This window comes from Oryzias latipes, chromosome 2, assembly GCF_053564925.1.
Source record: "Oryzias latipes strain Hd-rR chromosome 2, Olatipes_Hd-rR_3.1".
In the NCBI taxonomy this organism is placed as follows: Eukaryota; Metazoa; Chordata; class Actinopteri; order Beloniformes; family Adrianichthyidae; genus Oryzias; species Oryzias latipes.
Window position 1 is genome coordinate 17125818 of NC_136238.1, and position 23029 is coordinate 17148846.

Below are 23029 nucleotides of genomic sequence, written 5' to 3' on the forward strand. Positions count from 1 at the left end.
GTTGGGCTAAACCTCTCAGCTTTTTATTCTGATCTATAACGTTTTATTCATTTTTTATTCTGTTAATTTCTTATTGATGTTTTAATGTAGTTTGTTTTTTTATTTTTTACCTTGTAAAGTGACCTATTACCTGAAAGGCACTTGAAATAAAAATGCATTATAAACATGGAACACTTAAATACACGTGATCCACTTCACATCGTTCACATAAACAATTGTCTTTTTATTATCAGGTCAAAGTACTGCCGTTTGTCGGGGGTTAGCTGTGAAGCTTTGGGCTCAGCTCTGAAGTCCCACCCTTCCAGTTTGACGGAAATAGACTTGAGTCTCAACAACCTGCAGGATTCAGGATTTCTTCATTTGTGTGGTTTTCTGGAGAGTCCAGACTGCAGACTCCAGACTCTACGGTCAGGCTCCGATTTCAGTTGCTTTCAGATCCATATCATGAAGTTGTGTTGATTCTAAGCTATAGACATAATACTGATGTTCTGCTCCTGCATGCTGACCATTTATATGCTGTTGGCTGTTTTTCTTTTTCTGACCTTTGGCATATTCACTCTGGGACACAATCTAATGTTACTTTACCTCTTCCTTCTCATTGCCAGTGTCAATATTTACTTTTTTTCACAAATATCTGAAGCAGTTACCTCTTCTTCAACCTGTTTACTGCAGTTATAAGGAAAGCTCCTTTGTAAATCAAAGTGATGTGATATGAATGAAGGTTCATGTTTTCTTGAAGTTCAGGCTCATTCCAATAATAGCAGAAGCAGATATCCCTTTGCTTGTTGTGAGATCTTCATGCGGCAGCAGTGGCTCAGACGGTAGAACAGTCCGATCCCCACTCCCCCCAAGTGTTGTTGTGTCATTGGGCAACACACTTCACCCACCCTACCTCCAGTGCGGCTCCACTGGTGTGTGAATGTGTATGAATGTCCGGTGATGGTACAAGGCGCAAACTGGCAGCCACACCTCTGTCAGTCTGCCCCAGGGCTGCTGTGGCTACATCAGTAGTTTACCATCACCAAGTATGAATGAACAATGGACAAATTGTAAGCACTTGGAGCACCATGAAAAAGTGCAGATAAATCTAATCCATTATTATGCTGGAGTAAGTTTGAACTGAATTCATAGCATTTGCATTGCCATAGGTCCATATGCCTGACAGAGATGATCTTCATAAATCATTGATCAGAAATGTCCAAATTCTGAATCTGATCTGTAGCACCATCTTCCTGCTGTTGCTTGTTCTCTTCAAAGATTCAGATTTGAAGCGGCAGCATGTTGTCCTGTAGGTTCCTGAATATTCTTTTTCTCTGCTGGCTTCTTTTGATTATCTGTTGTTGCTTCACATGTTTAAACTTTTTTGCAGATTTTCAGAGCCTCTTCAGTTCTGAGCCCTTTAGAAAAACGGAAGGATAAAAGTCTGTAACTTTTTCTTTGAACTCAACTGTTTTTTTTTCCGTTTACAGGTTGGAGTTCTGCAGTTTGTCAGAGATCAGCTGTGCTGCTCTGGTCTCAGCACTGAAGTCTAAATCGCCCAACCTGACAGAACTGGACCTGAGCAGGAACAGAGAAGTGCATGACTCAGGAGTTCTTCATTTGTGTGGTTTTCTGGAGAATCCTTCCTGCAGACTGTTGACTTTGAGGTCAATTATCTTGTTTTTTGTTGTTGTTGTTTTTTGTTGTTGTTTTTTTTAGATTTTCTATGCTTCATTACAAACTGAAGCTCATTTGTGAAACTCACAAACAGATTTGAGTCATTTTGGAAGGAGGCAGGCTTAGACAGGGCGGCACTGTTCTTCTTGAAAACCATGCTCACCTAGCCCACATAATAACAGTAACATTGTTTTACCCAGTCGAAGCCCATGCACACCTTTTCCGCCTCAATCGCTTTTAGGACCCACATAATGCTACCAACAAATACCTATGCACTTTGAGCCCACATAATTATCAGTGAGGGCCCACACACATATGTTCACTGGGGGGTTACATACTCGTTCATTTTTGGTCCTCAGAAGTTCAAAGGCCTTACACTGCTGCCATACCTTTGTTTGTCTGGTTCGGTTTAGAGGAATTGAACATTAGAAAACTTGAATTTTATCTTTAAACTTAATTTTATATTTTTTCCGGATTTAGGATGAGATACTGCAGTTTGTCAAAGATCAGTTGCGTTGCTCTGGTCTCAGCTCTGAAATCCAATCCGTCCCACCTAACAGAACTGGACCTGAGGAACAACAGCCTGCAGGATTCAGATGTTAAGCAGCTGCAGGATCTGGTGGAGAGTCCAAATTCCAAGCTACAGATACTGAGGTCAGTAGAGGGTTCAAGTCAGTCCAGCTGCTTCCAGATTTTTTGTCCTGAAGTTAGTTAGTTAGAACATCCTATGAAACTGCAGCTTGCCAGATGTTCTTGAATACATCTTTCATGCCCGGTTTGTCCGTAGCTGAACACTGACTGATACCTTGAGAGTCCTTCATCTCTATTTCACTGCATTCTCTTGCCAGTGGTAGTTATGAGGAGTTGCATGTTCTTCCAGGTGGAGCAGAGAAGAGAAGCAGCAGCTGGTCTGCTGAGATGTTCTGACTGGGGCATGTTCCTCTGAGGTGGGGAGAAGAGTGATGGAAGAATCTGAGGAAGTGGAGATGAACGTTAAAGCTGCAGCATGAACTGAGATCAGCTCCATCGTCTCTCTCTGCATCAAGTTGTGGTGCTGCAGCTCCCCTGGTGGACTGATTGAAAACTGCACTTCATTTTCTCATTTTAACTTGGAGTGTTGGGAAGTATGGAGACCTATACTGTTCATAATTAAATTATTTAAATCCTTCACACATATTTTGAGTTAGCCACTATATTATCTAATATATTTTATTTTGCTTTAAAAACCCATTCATTATTTTAAAATATTCATTTTAATCATGTTGAATATTATTATAAGTCTCTTTTTCAGAAGCCGGATTTCAAAATCAATATTTTCCAAAGTAGCTTTGTCTTTATTTAATGTTGCTGCTTTTCAGAATGACTTATTAATTTCATGGAGAGCTTTTTTAGCAGAATAAGTCTGTCTGTCAATCAGTGAAAGTGGGTGGGATCTAAACGCACATTGGCTGTTCTCTGGAAATCCACTAATATTCCTGGATACCCGCTCTGTGGTGTACCAGTCAGAGAGATTACATTTTTCAGCAATATCTGCACAGCTTTGCTGACATTAGAGGATCAAATAGAGACAAACAATCTGTCTGCTGCAGAAGATGCACACATGGACCACTCTGTTTTTGTAAATTGAGGGTTTGTGTGGACACAGAGGAGCTCCGGTCATCAACATCTTGAAGTCCCCCGTTGAAACACTCCTGACTCTCGTTCTCACGCCATTCAGAGCTCTTCTCTGCAGCTAACACAGCTCTGCTGTCTGTGCTCACAGATCTAGTCTGACGTCACGTCGTGCCTTCCACTGAGGGCCAGCTGCAGAAAGCGGAACAAGCCTCCTCGGGCCTCCTGAACCTTATGATATTTTTCTATTTTCATTGACACAATGATTAAAAATCAGGTCCTCTGATTTTATTTTTCCTTCTCGGGGAAAATATTGAACCTTTCCTGCGACGACATTTCTGACCGTGGTCGGAAAATGCAGCGGAGATCTGGGATTTGATTTGGGGTTTACTTCCCCGTTCGGACCCTCGGAGCCTCCACAGCGGGTTAATACCGTATTTTCCGGACTATAAGTCGCTCCGGATTATAAGTCGCACCAGCCCAAAAATGCATTATAAGGTATAAAAAAACACAGATACGTTGCACTGGACTATAAGTCGCAAATTTATTCGACAAGATCTAAGACCAAGACCTAATAACTTTTACAACCTCATATGACACAATCAAAGCAAACTGTTTATCTCATAATTTCACAGTAATTTTTTCTCAAACCTATTTATTTATTCTTTTCATGAAGCATCATTGGCCAACTAATATTCTGTTTTCATCCTGTATTTGTAGAAACAGTTGTCATTTTTATTGCATTTCTGAATCTATGAAATCATTGGAAAATAGAATATTATGTTGTTAGCCTTCAAGATCTTACTGTAAAAAAAAGTTTGCTGATTCTCTGAGTCACTTAACATACTCTTAACACTTAACATACCTCATACATCAAATTGACCCAGGAACATCATCTCTGTTCCTCACAAATGAACATAACAGGAGGGTTAACAATGTATTTATTTCAATTTATTTCTAATATAAGTCGCTGCGGAGTATAAATCGCACCCCTTGGCAAACTATGAAAAAAAGGGCGACTTATAGTCCGGAAAATACGGTAAAAGAACAAGTCTCTTTTCTTTCCTCCAGCTGTACAAGTAATAATTACAACACAGTATTCTTTATTAACAAAGAACAGTAAGAACTAACTACTAACTATCTAACTAATTAACTAAATAAATAAGTTGTAGAATGAGTATGCGTATGTGTGTCTGGGCGCTGCATGTGTAAGAGGACTGGGCGCGTGCCCTTTGGGCTTTAAGCAAATTTTGCAGTGTGGGGTCTCTTCCTCCACGTGTGTGGCACAAACCCATACCAGTTCCAAATAACAGAGGATTTTATTCCATTCTTGGGAACAAACTTCCCACTCTCACTGGTAGCCATGCTGTTGCTTGCCGTTTCGTGTGTGCTATGTTGTTGTTTGTCGATTTAGTTATTTTTGAAATCGCCCGTAACAAAAAATTTGAATTAATTCATTCAATTGATTTATCGCCCAGGCCTAAGATTGCATTTCCTCTGTCCAGAAACTGTTCCTTTGAATGATATGTGTTGGTAATTCTCTCATCTGATAAGGACATTAAGTCTTTTCTGTTGTTTCTTGGACTCCATCGCCTCTTTGTACGACAGAATGGACCAGCATTCTCTGAACATCCTTCAGCTGGTCCAGAAAATTGCAACATGGCTGTTGACCAAAGAAAGACCACCTTATTTCTGCCCTGCTTATTCTACATCTCTGTGACTTTGGATTTTAGTTCTGTTTGATCTTTACCAGACCTTTGAGAATCACACAAAGTGGACTGAGATCAAAGCTGCTGGTGTCCCAGAACCTCAATACACTTTAGCTGAGTTTAAAGGCCTTTATTCTTCATGTCATTTCTGCTTACGTCTGCAAATGTTAATTTTGCATTTTATTTTTTATTATTTTACTTCTATTATTTTTGAATTTAATAATTTTTGGGATACTATCTTTCTTAATTTAAAACATTTTTTTTTTCATTTTTATCATCTAATTTTAATGTTTCATTGTTCCATGATCATCGTTTTTAAACATGTTTTTTTCAGCCCTTTGAAAACTGGGATACAGACTTTCTGGCATTACCGTTATGAAATTCTCCCATGATTCAATGCTGTTTGTGGAAGAGCTCAACAGAAAGAGAACGTGGTTTTTTGTCTTTTGTTTGTACAGAGTTTGATTCATAAGTTCAGTAGCTCCAGAATCTAGAGGGGGAAAAAAGCCATGCAGAAAAACGGAAAAGTTATGTTTAAAAAGAAATTGGTCAGTAGGAAGTCTGACCAAAATGTAAATAATATTGTTGTACTCTGCTAGTTAAAGATGTATCCTAACGAGTCATATTTTTTTATCCATCATCATTGAACAGCTGTTAATATATTTGTTTTTCAAATGTTATCTTTTTCTTATATTCTGTTTTTTAATAGATGTCAAGGAAAAGCTTCTATGATGCATGGGAGCATGGTACGATGTTCCAATCAAACATGTAAGGTTAATCTGACTTGTACATTAAAACCATCACAGTCTCTTAAAAATAAATGTTTTAGTTAAGGAAAACATGAATATTAAAAGTACCTTTTACGGATAAAACTTTTGTTTGTATTTTTTTTAGATCATTACGTTTTAAGTATTATTTCTCTTGTATGCTTTGTCTTAATACTAGGTCACAGCAAAATTTGAAAAAGGTTTTGAAGATCTTAACAAATTAAGGTCACAGTAAAATATCCCTTTATAGAAGAACATTTTCTAAATAAAAATACATGCAAAAACTACACAGACATACACACAACAGCATTGTGACCATTGTTCCCTGTAACAAAGTGGCATTTGTTACTTGTGTGTGTCAACGTGTCAACCTGATTTTACCTGGTTTTCTGTCACCTGCTTCCTCACCAGGGCATATTTGGACAAATATTTGTTAAGCTGCTTGGCAGCCATTTTGAATATTCAGCTGAAACCATTTTGAAAGGGGTGTTTTGCTGTTAACCCTGCATCCCTTCGGTAATGGTTTGAACCAATCGGGGCAGGGCTATATAAGCAGAGGTGTTGCTCAGTAGGGGGGAGTTGTAATCGAAAACATGTTGGACTGCGAAAAATAAAACTGTTGACTCCAAACAAACCAAGACCCAGACTGGTCCCTTCAGCACAGCCGCTTCTGCTATTCTGTCACATTCCCAGACACCAAGCCGACTCAGCAAGAAATGCAGCGACCAGTTGTTTAATGTACACAGAGGCTGCTACAAAAGTGAAGGTGATCAGAGCAGCAGAAAATGTGATGGGTCAAAACTCTACACAGAAAAATGTCAGTGTGTCCATTGTCAATCTTTTGGTTCAAGCTGATATTGGTTCAATAAATTGGTCATTTATTGTTTATGTTCTCCATAGAATTAAGCCACACAACATTACAAAATTGACTACCTTGGAGTATCAGAGTATGGAGTCCTATACTGTTCATAATTAAATAAATAAATATTTAATTCAATAAATAAATATGACCTCATGCAAATACACAATCAACCAATAAATATCTCATAAATATATAAAAAGATCATGAAATGGTCTGCCCACAGATTTTAAATTAGCCATTATATTATTCAATATATTTCATTTTGCTTTAAAAACCTGTTCAATATTTTAAAACAGCATTTTAAAATATTCATTTTATTCATGTTTTGATTTTGATTTGAAATGGTTTATTTCAAGCAATTAGGTAGAAATAATACACAACAGCAATATAATCATCAGTTATACATTCATACAGTAACTAATCAAACTTAGGATAATTAGACATATTAATAAATATTGCTTGAAAGGGAGTGGAAGGAAGCGAACTTATATAATCCCACCCCGTTATACTATAACCATTTTATTACATGATCTATCAATATCCGGTTCCCAGTTTTTATCAGACAGAATTAAAAATCATAAGATATCGATAAAGCACATGACAAAGAAGAATTACTTAAGTATTACGTCAAAAATAACTATTTTAGAAATCAACATGGCAAATGCAGATCAGTCATCTGAAATATATGCAGATTATGTTACTTATAAAAGCCATTCATATGAATAAAACATAATACTATATCAGTAAAGTAGACACAACACTGTTTCAGGAATTTTCATAGCAAAATTTCATCAGGTATCAAAAGTTAAAAACATGTGCAAAATTATGCTACATTAGGAAAGATTTTTGAATCAATTTATCAATTTTTGGAGAAAGTGAAGTAATATCATTAAAAGTCAATCAATTTAACAATTTTCAATAAGTGATTAATCATTTGTTTTACTTTTTTTAATATTTTTTTGTATTTTTATTATTTATTTTTATTTTTTATAATAAAGTAATGCTGTAGGGGAAAAGTAAAAGGGTCCATAACTGTCGATTGTCCAAGGTTGGTATTTCTTCTTTTACTGATAACAGCCGTACTTCTGGGTTTAAACAGAGTTAATAGTTCTCTTCGATGTTATGTCTGCAGACATTAGATTCAGGTCCATATCCTTCTTCAGCTGATATCAGCGACGGTGAAAGTTGAGGTCAAGTTGTCTGCAGGTCAGAACTCTGCTTTTATTCAGGTTACGTCAGACTTACAGAGAAAGTGAGGAATCCAGGTGTCATATTTCTTGAAATTATTTGGCTCTTTGGTTTATTACTCCATGTTGTTTCAGATGACTGTGATTAAACACTTTTCAAAGTCCTTCATGGTTTTCACAACCAGAACCTTGGATCGGTCCTCTGGACCGAGCGGTTTGACGTAAATCCTGCAGCCTTCAACCCAAGTGTTCTCAATCTGCTTACGCTTACTGAGAAGCCGTGCATGTTTTGAGATTTCAGCATTCCTTCTGGTCAGATGGTCGTTCAGATAAGGAGCAGATCCCTTCAGATTCTTCCTTTGATTCATCAAAGCTAGCTTGTGTTTGTGATTCACAAACCTGATGAGGATCGCTGGTTTATCCGTCTCCTTTCTCCTGGGGAGCAGGTGACAGGTCTCGATGGTATTGAGATCCAGGGAAATCCCTTTAGATGTGAGAAATGAATGTATTTGCTGCTCCAAAGACTCTTCCCCGATCACCGTATTAGCACTGCTAGCTACGCTACCGCTAGCATTAGCAGTGCTTGCTCCTGCATTCAGTTTCGCTTGAGGCTTGATGATCGTTACTCCAGTGAGAATTACATTATTCATCCTTACTTGCTGTTCCACATCGTCTAGTCTTTTCTCCAGAATCTCGACCCGGTTTTCTCGCTGCTCGTTTTGAGCCCGAAATCTTCGGAACTCTTTCATCATTTCCCAAAGTGGCGTTAGCTTAGCCGACACTTGTTCCATAAAACTTTTCAGCGTTTCTTGAATAATGTCAAGAGTCTTTTTGAGGTCTTCGTATTCCTGGGGTTTCTTCGGGGGCATGGTCAGCTCTCTTTTTTGGGGAAAATCAACCTTTTAAGTAATTTGAAGATAGTTGTATTCGCAGAGAGGCATGCCACGCATGCCGCCCGTAACCCGGAACCGGAAAAAAAAAAAAAAAGTGGAATATTATTATAATTCTACGTCTTTTTTCAGAACCTCGGATTTCAAAATCAATATTTTCCAAAGTAGCTTTGTTTTTATTTCATGTTGCTGTTTTTCAGAATGACTTATTTATTTCATGAAGAGCTTTTTCAGGAGAAGGACTCTGTCAATCAATGATAGCCACTTGGAGCTGTGGCTGTGTTTATCTCACTTAAAATGCATGGATGCACAATGCACATGGAGAGTGTTAAGAGATCAGGTTTATTTAGTTTGAATAGTTCTACATGATAACAATGTTTCCATGTTTGAGTTCATGAGATCATCCCAGAGAGTCTCTGTTTCAGCTCCTGCACTGAAACTACCTCTTAAATTACGTGTAAATCAGAGCGTCCAGAGCAAAAGTGTGTGTGTGAGCGCAAGTCAAGGGTCTGTTGTTCAGTTCGCCGGAAAAGTAATAATAAAAAAAGGTTTCCTACAAAGTATAAAGACTGAATCTTTTAATAACCCGCTCTGAGGCATCGGAACGGGGAAGTGATCCTCAAATCAAACCCCGGATCTCCCATGCGTTTTACAACCAGAAAGAGAAACGTCATCGCACGAAAGGTTCATACGACGGAGTTTTAGGGCCACGGTGAGGAAAATAAATTCTGGCCAACATGACGAGATTAAAGTCGTCATGTCGACTTTAATCTCGTCATGACGAGAAAAAAACTCGACACAAAGTTTCGAGAAAAAACTCGTCGTGTCGAGATAAAAGTCGAAATAAAGTTTTGAGATTAAAGTCGCAATGTTCCGCGAGAGCAGTGAAGCTGAGTCTTTCAGTATTCAGTGTTATGGCTAATGTTAGTGAGCTAGTGGCTTTGTACTTCAGAGTTTACGACAGAGTTTTATGGCCACCAAAAAAAAGTAATTTTATTAGGAGATAAAAACTCGTAAATTTACGGGAAAAAAGTCAGATTAACAAGGAGAAAACCCCGAAGTTGTCTGTTTATAGGAGCCTAGCTTGAAGATGAAATATGTGGAGCCTTTTGTGAAGCTTTATTTCCGGATTATAGGTTTAAAACAAAGAGATTCTGAGTCTTTTGGCGACTCAGAATCAGATTTTTTTCCGTGTAGCAGTCTTTCCGGGGTTCAGTGTCAGTAAAGCGGACTTTCATTTGTAAAATAAGGAGCTCAGAGACCCGTTTGGGTGTAGAGGATCGCTGCAGCCTTTATTCTTTTTTTCATTCACATCACCTGAAGTTTATCTGTAACATTACGTCATGAACCTGTCATCCGATCACCAATGCGGAAGTAAACAGTGTTACATACGCCCCCTCCTGCAGATGAATTATTTAGTTTGATCATTAAAAAACAAAGATGAATGAAAACAGTCTGTTATATTAGCATTACAACGTTGAAAAAGGCAAAAAGTGCTTCTCCTCCTCAGACGGAAGCATCACACAAACATAGAGATCTGGTCTTTGGTGGAGGAAAAAAGGATTCAAGCAAGCAGCTGCAGGGACACCCGATGGCTTCATCGGGCTGCAGTGATCCTGCAAACCAACCATCAATAAATAAAACTTTAATGAATCGTAAATCAATCAAATGAGCCTCCAGACATTTGGAACGTTATCAATTAACATTCAGCTCACCTGTTCAACAAAGTTTAGTCGGTCTGCTCTGCTGCTGCACGGCGTTCACCTGCTCTGCATGCTTACTTCCACAATAATCTCGTAAATTTACGAGTTTTTTTCTTTCGCGCGCAACATTGCGACTTTAATCTCGAAACTTTATTTCTACTTTTATCTCGACACGACGAGTTTTTTCTCGAAACTTTGTGTCAAGTTTTTTCTCGTCATGACGAGATTAAAGTCGACATGACGACTTTAATCTCGCCACGTTGGCCAGAATTTTTTTTCCTCACCGTGGCCCTAAAACTCCGTCGTAGGTTCAACATTTTCCCTGAGAGGGAAAAAATAAAACCAGAGGACCTGATTTATAATCATTGTCTCAATGAAAATAGAAAAATATCATTAGGTCCAGGAGGCTTGTTCCGCTATCCGCTGCTGCCTGGTCTGACTCTCTGTCCGTCCGCCAGCTGGCCTCCTCCTGCGAGCCGGCACAGTGTAAGGCACGATGACGTCAGACTGGATCTGTGAGCTCAGACAGCAGAGTTGTTAGCTGCAGAGCAAAGGAGAGCTCTAAGTGAATGGCGTAAGAGTCAGGAGTGTTTCACGGGGGACTTCGAGACGTGGACGACCGGAGCTCCTTTGGTCCACACGAACCCTCAAACTACAAAAACAGAGTCGTCCATGTTTGCATATTTTGCTGCAGACAGATAGTTTGTATCAAATGTCAGCAAAGCCGCGCGGATATCGCTGAAATATGTCATCTCTCTGACTGGAACACCGCAGAGCGGGTATCGAGGAATATGAGTCGATTTCCAGGGATCAGCAAATGAGCGTTTAAATCCCACCCACTTTCACTGATTGACAGACAGATCCATTCTCCTTAAAAAGCTCTTAATGAAATAAATACGCCATTGTGAAAAACAGCAACATGAAATAAAAACAAAGCTACTTTGGAAAATATTGATTTTGAAATACGAGGTTCTGAAAAAAGACGTAGAATTATAATTAATATTCCACATGATTAAAAATGAGTATTTTAAAATGCTGTTTAAAATAATGAACAGGTTTTTAAAGCAAAATGAAATATATTAAATAATATAATGGCTAATTTAAAATCTGTGGGCAGCTTTTTCACCATTTCATGACCTTTTAATATATTTATGAGATATTTATTGGTTGATTGTGTATTTGCATGAGGTCATATTTATTTATTGAATTAAATATTTATTTATTTAATTATGAACAGTATAGGACTCCATACGTCTGAGCCAAAGTCACGAGGAAAGAGATATAACTATCTACACACATCTTAATGTTTTATTGTGAATATGAATTACTTGAACACCAGAAGGATGCTCTGTCCAGATGTTTGTGTATTTGTTGGTGTAAGGGTCATTGAAAGATGAATGTTGAGATACAAAGAATTACAAGTTAAATACTCTTGGATGAATAGGGAAATATTCAGTTTTTATCATCATAAATCAGACTTCAGAGGAGTCAATGCCTCTCCGGCATCAACATCCCTGCACGTCACTGAGTAGTTGTGTGTGTCAGAGAGAGGCAGAGAAAAGAGTGAGATAGAGAGAGAGTGTGAGATGAGAGAGAGGTGCCTGTGTGTGTGGAGGGGGTACCTGACCTCCAGGGTAGTCGCTGTGTTAACTCTGGCTAAGCTGCATTTGATGTGTGTATTGAGAGTGGACACTTTCCTTGAAATAAACACAAGTACAATACTTCCTGTTGTATTGTAGGGAGAGGAGTGTGTTATGGAAAATAATACGGCTTTAATTTTGTGTTTGTGTGTGTACATCTTGGCAGGTCATTGGTGTGGCTCTTTGACTCTCAGTGAAAAAATTCAGCTCTTGGTGTCAAACTTGTTCGCCACCCCTGCTGTAGCAATATTCAATTCGAAAAAAGCATTTCGGGGGCGGGGTGATGACGTCAGTGCTTTCTCCCTGTGTCCGGCTGCTAAGAGACACATGCTAGGAGCAGTGTAGCTTTGTGTTAGCAACAGAGAAGATGGCTTTGTGATGGTTGTGAACTTCTCATGATTGTACACAGCTTCTCAGGACTACGTAGCAGCATTTATGCCTTCTGCAGTCCTCCTTCGGACGCACCGCGGACAAGCTTTTTTTCTTCAGACTGGCAGCTGCCTTCACATGGCGGAGCGCGAAGCCCATCGATCCGAAGCTCCCAATCGCCGAAGGCGGAAATGCTGCGATCTGATCATATGAATTTGTGTTTCCACGTTGTCCTGAGAAGCTGTGTAAAATCATCAGAAGTTCACAACCAACACAAAGCTCTCTTCTCTGCCGCTAACACAAAGCTACACTGCTCCTAGCATGTCTGTGTCTCTTACCAGATGGACACACGGAGAAAGCACTGACGTCTTCGCCGCGCCGCCTCGCTGGAAATGCTTTTTTGAATTGAATATTGCGATAGTGTTCGCAGGGTGGATGTTAAAATGAAAATGCAATCCAGTCTTTGCATTTTTGTTTTAATTATGACAGAATAAGCAGTTTTTAAGTAGAAAATGAAAAAGCATTTTGAAGTCTTGATTTTTCATTTTAATTTTGAGTCATTTGATGCAGTTACATTTTGACAATTAAAAAGCATTTCTGTTAATCCATTTTAATGATCAAATTAGATATTTCTAAAGGAATTTTGCTACACATTTACTAGAGAACTTTTTGAAAATGAAATGTCAAATACCATTTTCTTTATTATTTTAATTAAGTGACAGAATAAGCCGTGTTGAAGAAGAAACTGAAAAAGCATTTTGGTGGATTGCTTTTTCATTTTAATTTTAAGTCAAAAATGCAGCTTCATTTTGAAAATGAAAAAGCATTTCTGGTTTTGACTTTTATACTTAATTATGCTAAAGAATCGCTTCCATAAATCTGAGGGAATCTTCTACAGAACAGGAAAAATCAATACAGAGAATCCAGACCAGCTACCCAAAGCTGAGACTTTTGATATTTCTTAATGCCAACCTTTAGAATGAATAAAAGTCCTTTTTGGCTTTAACATTTTAACTTTTATTCTGATTGTAGTTTCAGTGTTTTGTGTTGATTCGCATCAAATTTGTTTAAAAGCAAGTACTTTTACAAAAAATGCAAGTACTTAAAAGTTGAATTGTAAATGGCTGATTTTGTATTTAACCGCCTATTTTGAACATTTTATCTGCAAGGAATAGATAAAACATTTGAAACACTTTTTACATTTGTTATTCATTTTGTGCAAAATCTTATGTTGTTGATAAATTAAATAAAGCAACAAAACAACCTAAAGAGTTGTTCGGGAGCCAAAAGAAGCTGAAGGGAGCCATCCAAACAGCCGAATCTCTAAGAAAAGCCGGGATTCCCATCACAACAATGAACCCAAAATGGTAACAATGTTTCGGCAAGTTAAAAAGCCTGGGTAACGTTTTATTTTTTTTATTTTTTTAATATAATCATTAAAAAAAAATCTCGCAGAAACAACCACACAATGATGCAAGGCACAGCTCTTCACAAAAACAAAGAACAAAACAAAAGCCTGGGTGCCGCTTTTTTGTTTGTTTTTTATATTTTATTGACAAACAACATAATACAAAAATAATCTGAATGTGTCAGGGGGAATTGAAATGTGTACATTTTGCAGAAAAATAAGCCTGGGTGCCGATGTAGAAGCGCGAGACAAGTTATGTGTCGTAATGAGGTCTGGTTTCCATCAGTCACGTGATTTGCCGTCTACTTGAATCACCACTGAACGACACTTCCGGTTGGGGGGAAATTGATGCCGTGTCGAGAAGGCGGCAGCTAGCAGCGTTAGCATGTGTATAGAAGATAGCGGTGTTGTAGTAGGCCGTTCGTGAGGTTCTTTGACACAAATATCAATATGTGAGTCGAGCTACAACAGTCAGGATTGTTGTAAATGAGTGAAAAGGACTAGGTGAGAAATGTGAAGTGGCTGATTGTGAGACTAGCAGATGATTGGAGCTGCAGTGAAGAGGACGTCGGTGTGTAAATTTGAGTTTATGGAGCAGCTGCAGTAACGATGTCTTCACTTGAGTCTCTGAGAGAGTTTATCAGCGAGCGACTAGCTGCTGTTGCTGAAGAAATCTTCAGACACTGTGAAGAAACCATCACCCAGTACGAGGAGGAGCTCTGTCGTCAGCGCAGACTGGATATCACCAGGAAACCACAGCTTCAACTGCACGCCATAGGTATGTTCTCTTCAACAACGGAGATAAAGTCTTCCTAGTCCGTGAACAAATAAAACGCTTTCCATTTTCCTGGAAAGCTCAGGACTTCAGTTCAACTTTTTTTTTCTTTTTGACAACGTTTTGGTCATTAGTGTGTCACTACTGATCATCCTTCAGTGGTGAGGCTCACGGGGAACCAAACTACTGCCTACCCAGACACAGAGCTGTTAGGTTTCTTTTTTGGCACATGCAGAGTTATGTTATTTCACCTGTTTAGCTTTTCGTTTGCTCCCCCTATTGGCGGAATTGCGCATTTCGGTTATTTCTTTAAAAATCATAACTCACCACAGGAATGGACTAGAAACTTGCTTTCTTTTTTTAAATAAACTTATTATTTTTACTCTTCATTTGTGGGCCGGACTAAACCACCTGGCGGGCCGGATACAGCCCGCGGGCCGTATGTTTGACACCCCTGCTCAAGGAGGTTCAGAAGGCCAGCCCTTGTAATTTGGCCTCCTAGAGCTTTTATCCTGCCTGAACCATGTTTGCACAGCTTCCTTGGCATCAACTCTTGTTTTATTCAGTCTTCTATATCTGCTGTTTTCTCATTTAAACATCCTTATTAACAAGGTTCAGTTAACACTGTTGAGTTTTAACTATTAAACACAAAAGAAGACTCCAATTCTACAGTTCTGTAAATCCATCAATGGTTCTTCTCTTGTCTTCTTCTTACTGCTGTACTCTTGGCAGCACTTCCTCCCAAACAGCTGAGACCCTCAGTGTGGATGAAGATGATTGTCAGTAAATCTAGACTGAACTTGGATTAATTGAAATTTAAGGTGGAGAAGTCAGAGAGGATGTGCTCCCAATTTTGAGTCTGTGTTGAATGTTTTTCTTTTAAAAATCACTCTTTAAAACACAAATCAGTAAAGGAGAAACAAAATTCAGAAACCACTTTTGGATTTTCTTTGTTATGACTTTTTGCACATTTAAACCCGGGTCACAATTTATTGTAGAGCAGCCGGTCATCCACTCCTATATTTTTATACTGAATTCAAACTGTGGTTCGTTAGAGAACAGCCGCTGTTCACTGGAGATCAGAACAATTGTTACTGATACCTGAGATCAGAGAAAAGCTAAAAAAAAAATAGGATGGAAATGTATCTTGGTGACACCAAATATGTGCTGCCCAGATGCACATTAAGCGTGTTTGAGATCACCCAGGTGGACGAAACGCTGCGCAGATCACCTGGTGTGTGACGAATGTTTTTGCTCCAACATCACCTGTCAATCATCACAAAAATATCACCAGAAAGGGGTGGGAGCAAGGCAGCAACCTGAGCGAACACAGCTGGAAATTTAGTACTGCACTGACTGAAAGCTGCACTGATGACTACAAAACAATGCATTATGGGACATGTGTCCTGATGGTTTTTGTAGTTGAGTAAGCGCTGCAGAGTCGCCTTCATTCCCACCCGGCCTGGTCTTGCTAATGATCCAGGCGCAGCGCTGTTTGATCTCAAACACGTCTATCGTTGTATTTTCCCCACGTGTATTAAGTGCGTCTAAGACTAAATCGTGCTGTCGCCTGTCGCTTGCACGTGTTTAATGTTAAAGCCCCGTTAGCTGTCACTCATGTAGGTGTGGGACATTTATTCACCTCAGCTGACCCGACCCCCGCGGGAGCGATGTGCTGCCGTAACAACCGTGCATGAGAATCGTTTGGTCGGGGTTGAACGCCGCTGCGCGCCTAACCGTAACCATAACCTTAACCTTCCTCTGGGTCTGTGCGGCCCAGAGAAAAGTTCAGCACTGACTGCATGCATTTAGAAAATTACGAGCGAAAAGATGCGTTCTAAAGAGGAAAGTAAGGAACTCCTTAATGTGACCCCTGCTGTAGACTCTGGCACTGGTACACTAGCCGCAGGTCGGAAGAACGAATCAATAGTTCGCTTGTTCATAGCTCAGATGCACATATCAGGTTGTGATGATATTTGTCTCAGTTTCCTTCCCACAGATGTTTACACGCACTTGATTGTCTCTAGGCCCCTCCCCCCTCCACGCATTTAGCCACTTGCAGTGACCATTCCTTCTTCTCACACGCATTGGCCGCCTCAGGCATCACTCAATGAAACGCTAGTGTGTGCTCGCGTCTCATGAGTATGTGTTTGCGTGCGTGTGCGCTCGCGTCTTATTGCTCATTTCATCGATCATTGACGTGCCCCTTCCACATTTAATGTATAAAAAATACAGAGGGTGGGGGAAGCAAATTTACTGGTCGCACATGTGCGACTGGATGTAAAATTCAGTCGCGCACGCTCAAATTTTGGTCGCATTTAGTCGCAGTCTGGAGCCCTGTCACAGCAATTTTGAAGATTTACTGTATAAAATTAGAGATATTGATATTATAGTCTCATTCAGGCTGTCTCATTCAGTCAGCATATAACATTGAAACCACCCAAAATGCCACTTTATTAAAAGATTACACAAAAATTTCACTGGATTATTGTTGTTAATGATGTTCATGATCATCTCAGCAAGTTTGAAGAATATTGACTGCAGAAATTTAGAGAAATTACGTTTTAGCGGCCAATGCGTGTGAAAAGAAGAAGGAATGGTCACTGTAAGTGGCTAAAATGTGTTGAGGGGGAAGGGCCTAGAGACAATCGATCGCGTGTAAACATCTGTGGGAAGGAAACAGAGACAAATATCATCACAACCTGATATGTGCGTCTGAGCTATGAGCAAGCGAACTATTGATTTGTTCTTCCGACCTGCGGCTAGTGTACCAGTGCCAGAGTCTACAGCAGGGGTCCACATTGAGGAGTTCCTTACTTTCCTCTTTAGAACGTATCTTTTTGCTTGTAATTTTCTAAATGCATGCAGTCAGTGCTGAACTTTTCTCTGGGCCACGCAGACCCAGAGGAAGATTAAGGTTATGGTTACGGTTAGGCGCGCGGCGGCGTTCAACCCCGACCAAACGATTCTCATGCACGGCTGGTTTCTGAATTTTGTTTCTCCTTTACTGATTTGTGTTTTAAAGAGTGAACTTTAAAAAAAAACATTCAACACAGACTCAAAATTGGGAGCACATCCTCTCTGACTTCTCCACCTTAAATCTCAATAAATCCAAGTTCAGTCCAGATTTACTGACTCACAGTGGAGTTTCTGGAGTTGATTAACACAACAACAGCTGATGACATAGTCAGCTCTCTAGTTACTGTGCTGGACAATGTTGAAGTGAACTGGTCACATAAAGTAATTTTGGTCACTGGTGGCGCTCCATCAAAGGTCAAGAAGAAGGCAGGTGTTGCCACAAATTTCAGGCAGAAACCAGGAAAACATTCTTATAATAATGAATGATAATAATAATGGACATTTCATTGTGTTTTCCACAATTGAATGACAGTAAATGTGTTTCTGCACAGGATTTGAATCCTGATATTGACGGTCTTGTGGAGTTTCAGGAGAGAGGTTAACTCCAAACTCTTATGTTCACAAATGTTTACAAGTTTAATTTAGTGTAATGTTGGCATTGTTTGGATGTTTACATTTTAGAAAGATGTTTCATTTTTTTCTGTAGCCCCTCTTGAATTTATTATCAGGATTGCTTCAGTGTCAGATTTAAAATATTCAGGCTGTATAAAATTAAATAAACCAATATTTTTTAAAGTGAAATTAATTTTATTTAACATCCATTGGCCTCTGTGAATGAATGTGTAATACGAAATGATTAGGCTACCATGTTGGTTGAGGCATGTTTTCCAGTGGGGTAAAAAAAACAAGAATAAAGCTGTTATTTTGCATTTACACTACTGCTCCGGCCCACTTGAGATCAAACGGGTTGAATGTGGCCCCCGAACCAAAATGAGTTTGACACCCCTGTCCTAGAGGAACACAGGAAAATCTGCTCGAAGGGGAAGTGAGTAAAGGCTCAAGTTGGTTAGACCTACATGTTCTAGTGGAATGTTATTGGCCAGTGCCCCTAATGTTTACATACAGTTAAGTATTGTTTGTAACTGTGAAATGACCGGAAGGTTACTACGGTAATCACTTTGTTACTAAGCACTATTTTTTATTCTAAATGTATGGTATTTTGCTTACCATTTGTACTGTGAGGACAGGGATGGTGCTGTCAGTTTACCTTCTTGTTGCATCTTCAAAAGTGCAGCATAAAATGTGACACTGAATTAGAAACAGCACATTGTAATTTCTGCATCTATTATTAAAGTATTTATTAGTAATACAGTGGAAATTAGTAGATTTGGTTAGCATGTTGATTTACGGCATGCGCCCCTAAATTATCTGGTTGTGCCCCTAAGATTTTCAGTTGGGGGCCACAGTGCTCCTAGTGAAAAAAGTTAGTCTGGAGACCTTTGTGATATTAGTGAAGATTCTTACCAACAATAATCCAGTGAAACTTTTGTGTAATCTTTTAATACAGTGGCATTTTGGGTGGTTTCCATGTTATATGCTGACTGAATGAGACTATGACAATATCTCTAATTTATACAGTAAATTTTCTTCAAACTTGCTGTGATGATTATGAACATCATTAACAACAGTAATCCATTGAAAGTTTTGTGTAATCTTAGACAGAAGCCACTTTAGAATGAATTCATATTACAGGACCATATGTGCCCTTTTACGTGGAGAATCTTTATTTCTGTTTCATTCCATTCAATGTCATGCTCAACAACACACAAAACACTCTTGTTAGTGTTCAAACTCACTTTTAGAATCTGTCTGATTGCATATATTTCAAACAAACACATTATTCTTAGTAGTTCATTATAGAATGGTCAGACGTGCAATATAAATGAATAAATCTGTACATCAAATGACAATATACAGCTGCAATATCTCTCATTGATTTCTGAGCACAGTACATGTTATTTGATAATGAGTAACTGTGACAAGGGGGATTTTAGCGCTTTTTACCGTCTTTTCAGCTTGCTGGCCGTTTGCACCGTAAACTATGATGTAAACGCGCATGCAAAAAGTCAGTGACGGCTAGCGCGACCGCACTTCCACAGATGTCGGCTCACTTGACCGCGGTGTTAACAGGAGCTCTGCACTCGTTACCTTCTTAATGCTTCGGTTCCTCTCCGCATCTTTGTTGATCCTGTAAATTAAATAAACCAAGATAAAAGCTATCGGAAGAAAACCAAACGAGCACTGAAGAGTGCTTTGTGAGTTTAGTCAGGCCAAGAACAGTGAGGTGAATCACTGTGTGCGTGAGGGAGACTGAAGCACAACTGGCTCCAGACATATATGGCAAAAGAAAAATGATGTTAAAGAACAGAGTTTTGGCCGTGCACAGAAAGAAAAACACTTTTTTAAAACTCACGTTTTAAAAGTAACAGGTAATTTACGCCATCTTGTCACATGACGGGTGTGAAAAGCGTTGTTTTATCGTGTATAAAAATTGTTCTAGCGTGTTTATACCACAGTCCGGGTGAATTTTTGATTCTGATTGGCTGCTGGGTGTGCATTAAAAAGGGATAATTCACGCCTAAAAAAGAAGTTCCGGTCACATAGCTTAAATGTTCTTTATCACTGCACTGTAGGGCTGGGCGACATGGCCTAAAATAAATAAAAAACTAAAAACTAAGATAGGAGATTTTATTTTTTTTAATTCGATTTCCGAACACAGTAGAGCTGTGACAGTGTCGAATTTTTGATCACCGCAGTGATGAACCACCAGGGGGCGCGGTGTCACGGTTAACTGCAGCCCCCCACCAAAAAAAATCCCCCGGCGGCCGCATCGGAAATAAATATAATTACAACGTACTATTCTTTATTAACAAATAACAGTAACAACTAACAACTACCTATCTAACTTGTGAACTAACTAAAGGTGTTGTAGATTGACTGTGTGTGTGAGCGCGGAGCATCTTGTGTAGGAATAGGAGGAAGGCGCGCACACGTGTGTTGGGGGTGTGTGTTGATTCTTCTGCAGTGGACCGATCTGGAGCTGCACGCGAGTTTCACCTGTGCTCTCTGGTGTTACGGAGTGAAGGAGAACAGTAATACCCCCCCCCCCCCCCCCCCTCCGGCCGTGTCGCGCACTCAAGAACGCACGCAACTTGTAATGGAAATGAATACAATGGAAATTAATAATTAAAACGCAGTAAATTTGTCGTATTTCCTCGTCAGACGGAAACTTCTGTTATAGAATGAGGATGTGTGCTCCTGAAAGCGCCCGCCTGTGTGAGTAAAGGGAGCCGTGTGCCACGTGCAGCGCAGAAGCAGACAGTGAGAGCGCGCGCCTACGAGAGAGAGTGACAGGCGCGGTGGGAGAAAAGGAGACAACAGTCTGAAAGAAAGAAGGAAAGTCTGAACACAGGACTAGGAGAAAAAGGAAATTATCAGCAAAGATGAATGCGTTTAATGTGTTTATTATAGTTTAATCACGCACCATATGTAAAACGTAAAAATAAAGTGCGGTGTTGCGGTTATCGTCACAGCCCTAGGTAAGAGGTGAACTTTCTCTCTGAAGTTATTCAAAGGACCTTTGCTCTCTCATTCTTTACCACTTTCAGGGGGTTTCCAATTTTGACTTCGGGGTTTCCAGTTTATATTTTTCACACATGTTCCTGTGTTGCGTGGAGGGGTTGGTGAAGGACCCAAATGCAGAGATCGGAGGCAGGCAGTTCCAAGGACAAGGGATTTATTTGGATAAAAAAGGCGCAGCCAAGCAGGGAAAACCAAAGAACCAAGTGGTGGAGTAAACATGCTGACAGGGAAGCAGACAGTATGTACCAGCACCAGAGGAAGGCAGTGAAAAGACATGTATATATATTCTAACAGGACTGACAGGACACTGGTGCAAACGATCAAGGGGAGATTGTGTCAAGGTAAATCAAACTCAGACTAAGACAGCAGCGAGAACCTTAACAATAAGACAGGAAGCAGAGCTAAGAAAGCAGAGCTAAGAAAAAACTAACCCTAACCTCAACATGTTGTGAACAAAGCATTTGGGGAACAGCTGCATGTGATTTATGTTTTATATGTTTGTGTATTTCTTTAGAACCACAGGCTTTTTAGCTTCAAGACGCCACTCGTCTACCGCTGCTTTGAGGAGAAGAGGGGGTCTAAGGGCAGGGATGCCTACCAGTAGTTTAGCATCGTCTGTTTAGTTCTGTTTCGTTATTAACTTATTAAATTATATGACTTTATGTTCTTCATGATTTCATGTTTATTAAAAAGCCCATTGATATGACTATTGTTGTGATATTGGGAAAGATAAATAAAAGGAATTGAATTGAATTGGGATCTGTGCATAGCTCAGGTTTGTAGGACATACTACTTCATTTCCCAGTCCTTGTTAATAAAATTCTCCGTGAACATCACGCAGGACTCTGTGGTCCTGGAGGTCTAGCCATCACATTTGTAAACATAAGAGTTTTGAGTTAACCTCCTTTCTCTCCTTAAACTTCACCCGGCCGTCAATGTCATGATTCAGATCCTGTGCAGCAACTAATTTACTGTCATTCAAGTGAGCAAAACACAAGGAAAAGTCGAAGAATCTTTTCCTGGTTTGCTGCCAGAATTTTGTGGTAACACCTGCCTTCTTCCTGACCTTTGATTGGGCGCCATCAGTGACCAGACTGACATGTGACCAATTCACTCCAACATTATCCAGCACAGTAACTAGAGAGCTAACTATGTCATCAGCTGTTGTGTCGCTCAACTCAAGAAACTCTGCTGTGACGGTCTCTTCAGCACCTCTAATAAATATGCACAGTTGTGCAATATCTGTATTGATGCTTTCATCAATAGTGACCAAAAATACACTAAATGACGTGGTGCTGAATGTTGTATTCTTTGAGCACCTGTTGATGACATACCAAGCATACACACTGCGCAAAAGCCCCCAGAATCAGGACATATATTTGTCTGGATATCCTCAGAAATACCCCATATCTGGTGATATCTACAGTGGATACTCTCCGGACATGACTGTTTCTAAGTTCATGTCCTGAGCATATCAACTCCGAGTATGGGACACTTTTATTCTGATAGAATCTGGAGATGAGATTCTCTCCAGATATCAGATGCGTCACTAGTGATATCCAAGGTCAGGATATTTCCAGATTCTATCCATGTCATCTGTTGATATCTGATGTCCTTATACTAGTCATATCTGAAGTTAGGATTTGGAACATATGGCCAGCAGACATATCTGAAGAACAAACACTAGTGATGTAAGTCAGGATATTTCAAGATACCAGTCATCTCAAAAATATATAAGAAATAAAAGGTAACAGAAAACCGGTATTACTCAAAAATATTTTATTACAAAATAAATAAATAAGTCAAAAACCACAAACAAACCTGCATCCTTTAAGCACTTAAATTGTTTTTTTTTATCAGACACTGGGTTTTTCTTTGTGTAAAACCTACCGACATGTTTCGGCGGAATGCCTTCCACCTTCGTCAGGGTCGTCATCAGATGGTGGCGTGT

General features: G+C 39.5%; 2 protein-coding genes across 3 annotated transcripts in view; both read left to right on the forward strand.

Moving 5' to 3' along the window:
* Window positions 1-5848, forward strand: part of LOC110015767 (uncharacterized) — a 94034-nt gene extending 88186 nt beyond the window's left edge. The window contains exons 25-28 of one of the 2 annotated variants that reach the window (XR_013648386.1): window positions 234-407; window positions 1470-1646; window positions 2217-2310; window positions 2537-2676. Coding sequence is in view for 1 of the 2 variants with exons in the window: in XM_078933529.1 (XP_078789655.1) it covers window positions 234-407; window positions 1470-1646; window positions 2137-2310; window positions 2537-2573 (562 nt within the window). In the remaining variant the exon portion in view is untranslated. Of the gene's footprint in view, window positions 1-233; window positions 408-1469; window positions 1647-2136; window positions 2311-2536 lie in introns of both variants that reach the window. The other variant, XM_078933529.1, reaches the window with a different exon arrangement.
* An 8427-nt stretch (window positions 5849-14275) lies between these two features.
* LOC105358171 (uncharacterized) overlaps window positions 14276-23029 on the forward strand; it is a 38980-nt gene continuing 30226 nt past the window's right edge. The window contains exon 1 of the mRNA XM_023964686.2: window positions 14276-14580. Coding sequence (XP_023820454.1) covers window positions 14412-14580 — 169 coding nt within the window. The 5' untranslated portion in view covers window positions 14276-14411. The remainder of the gene's footprint in view (window positions 14581-23029) is intronic.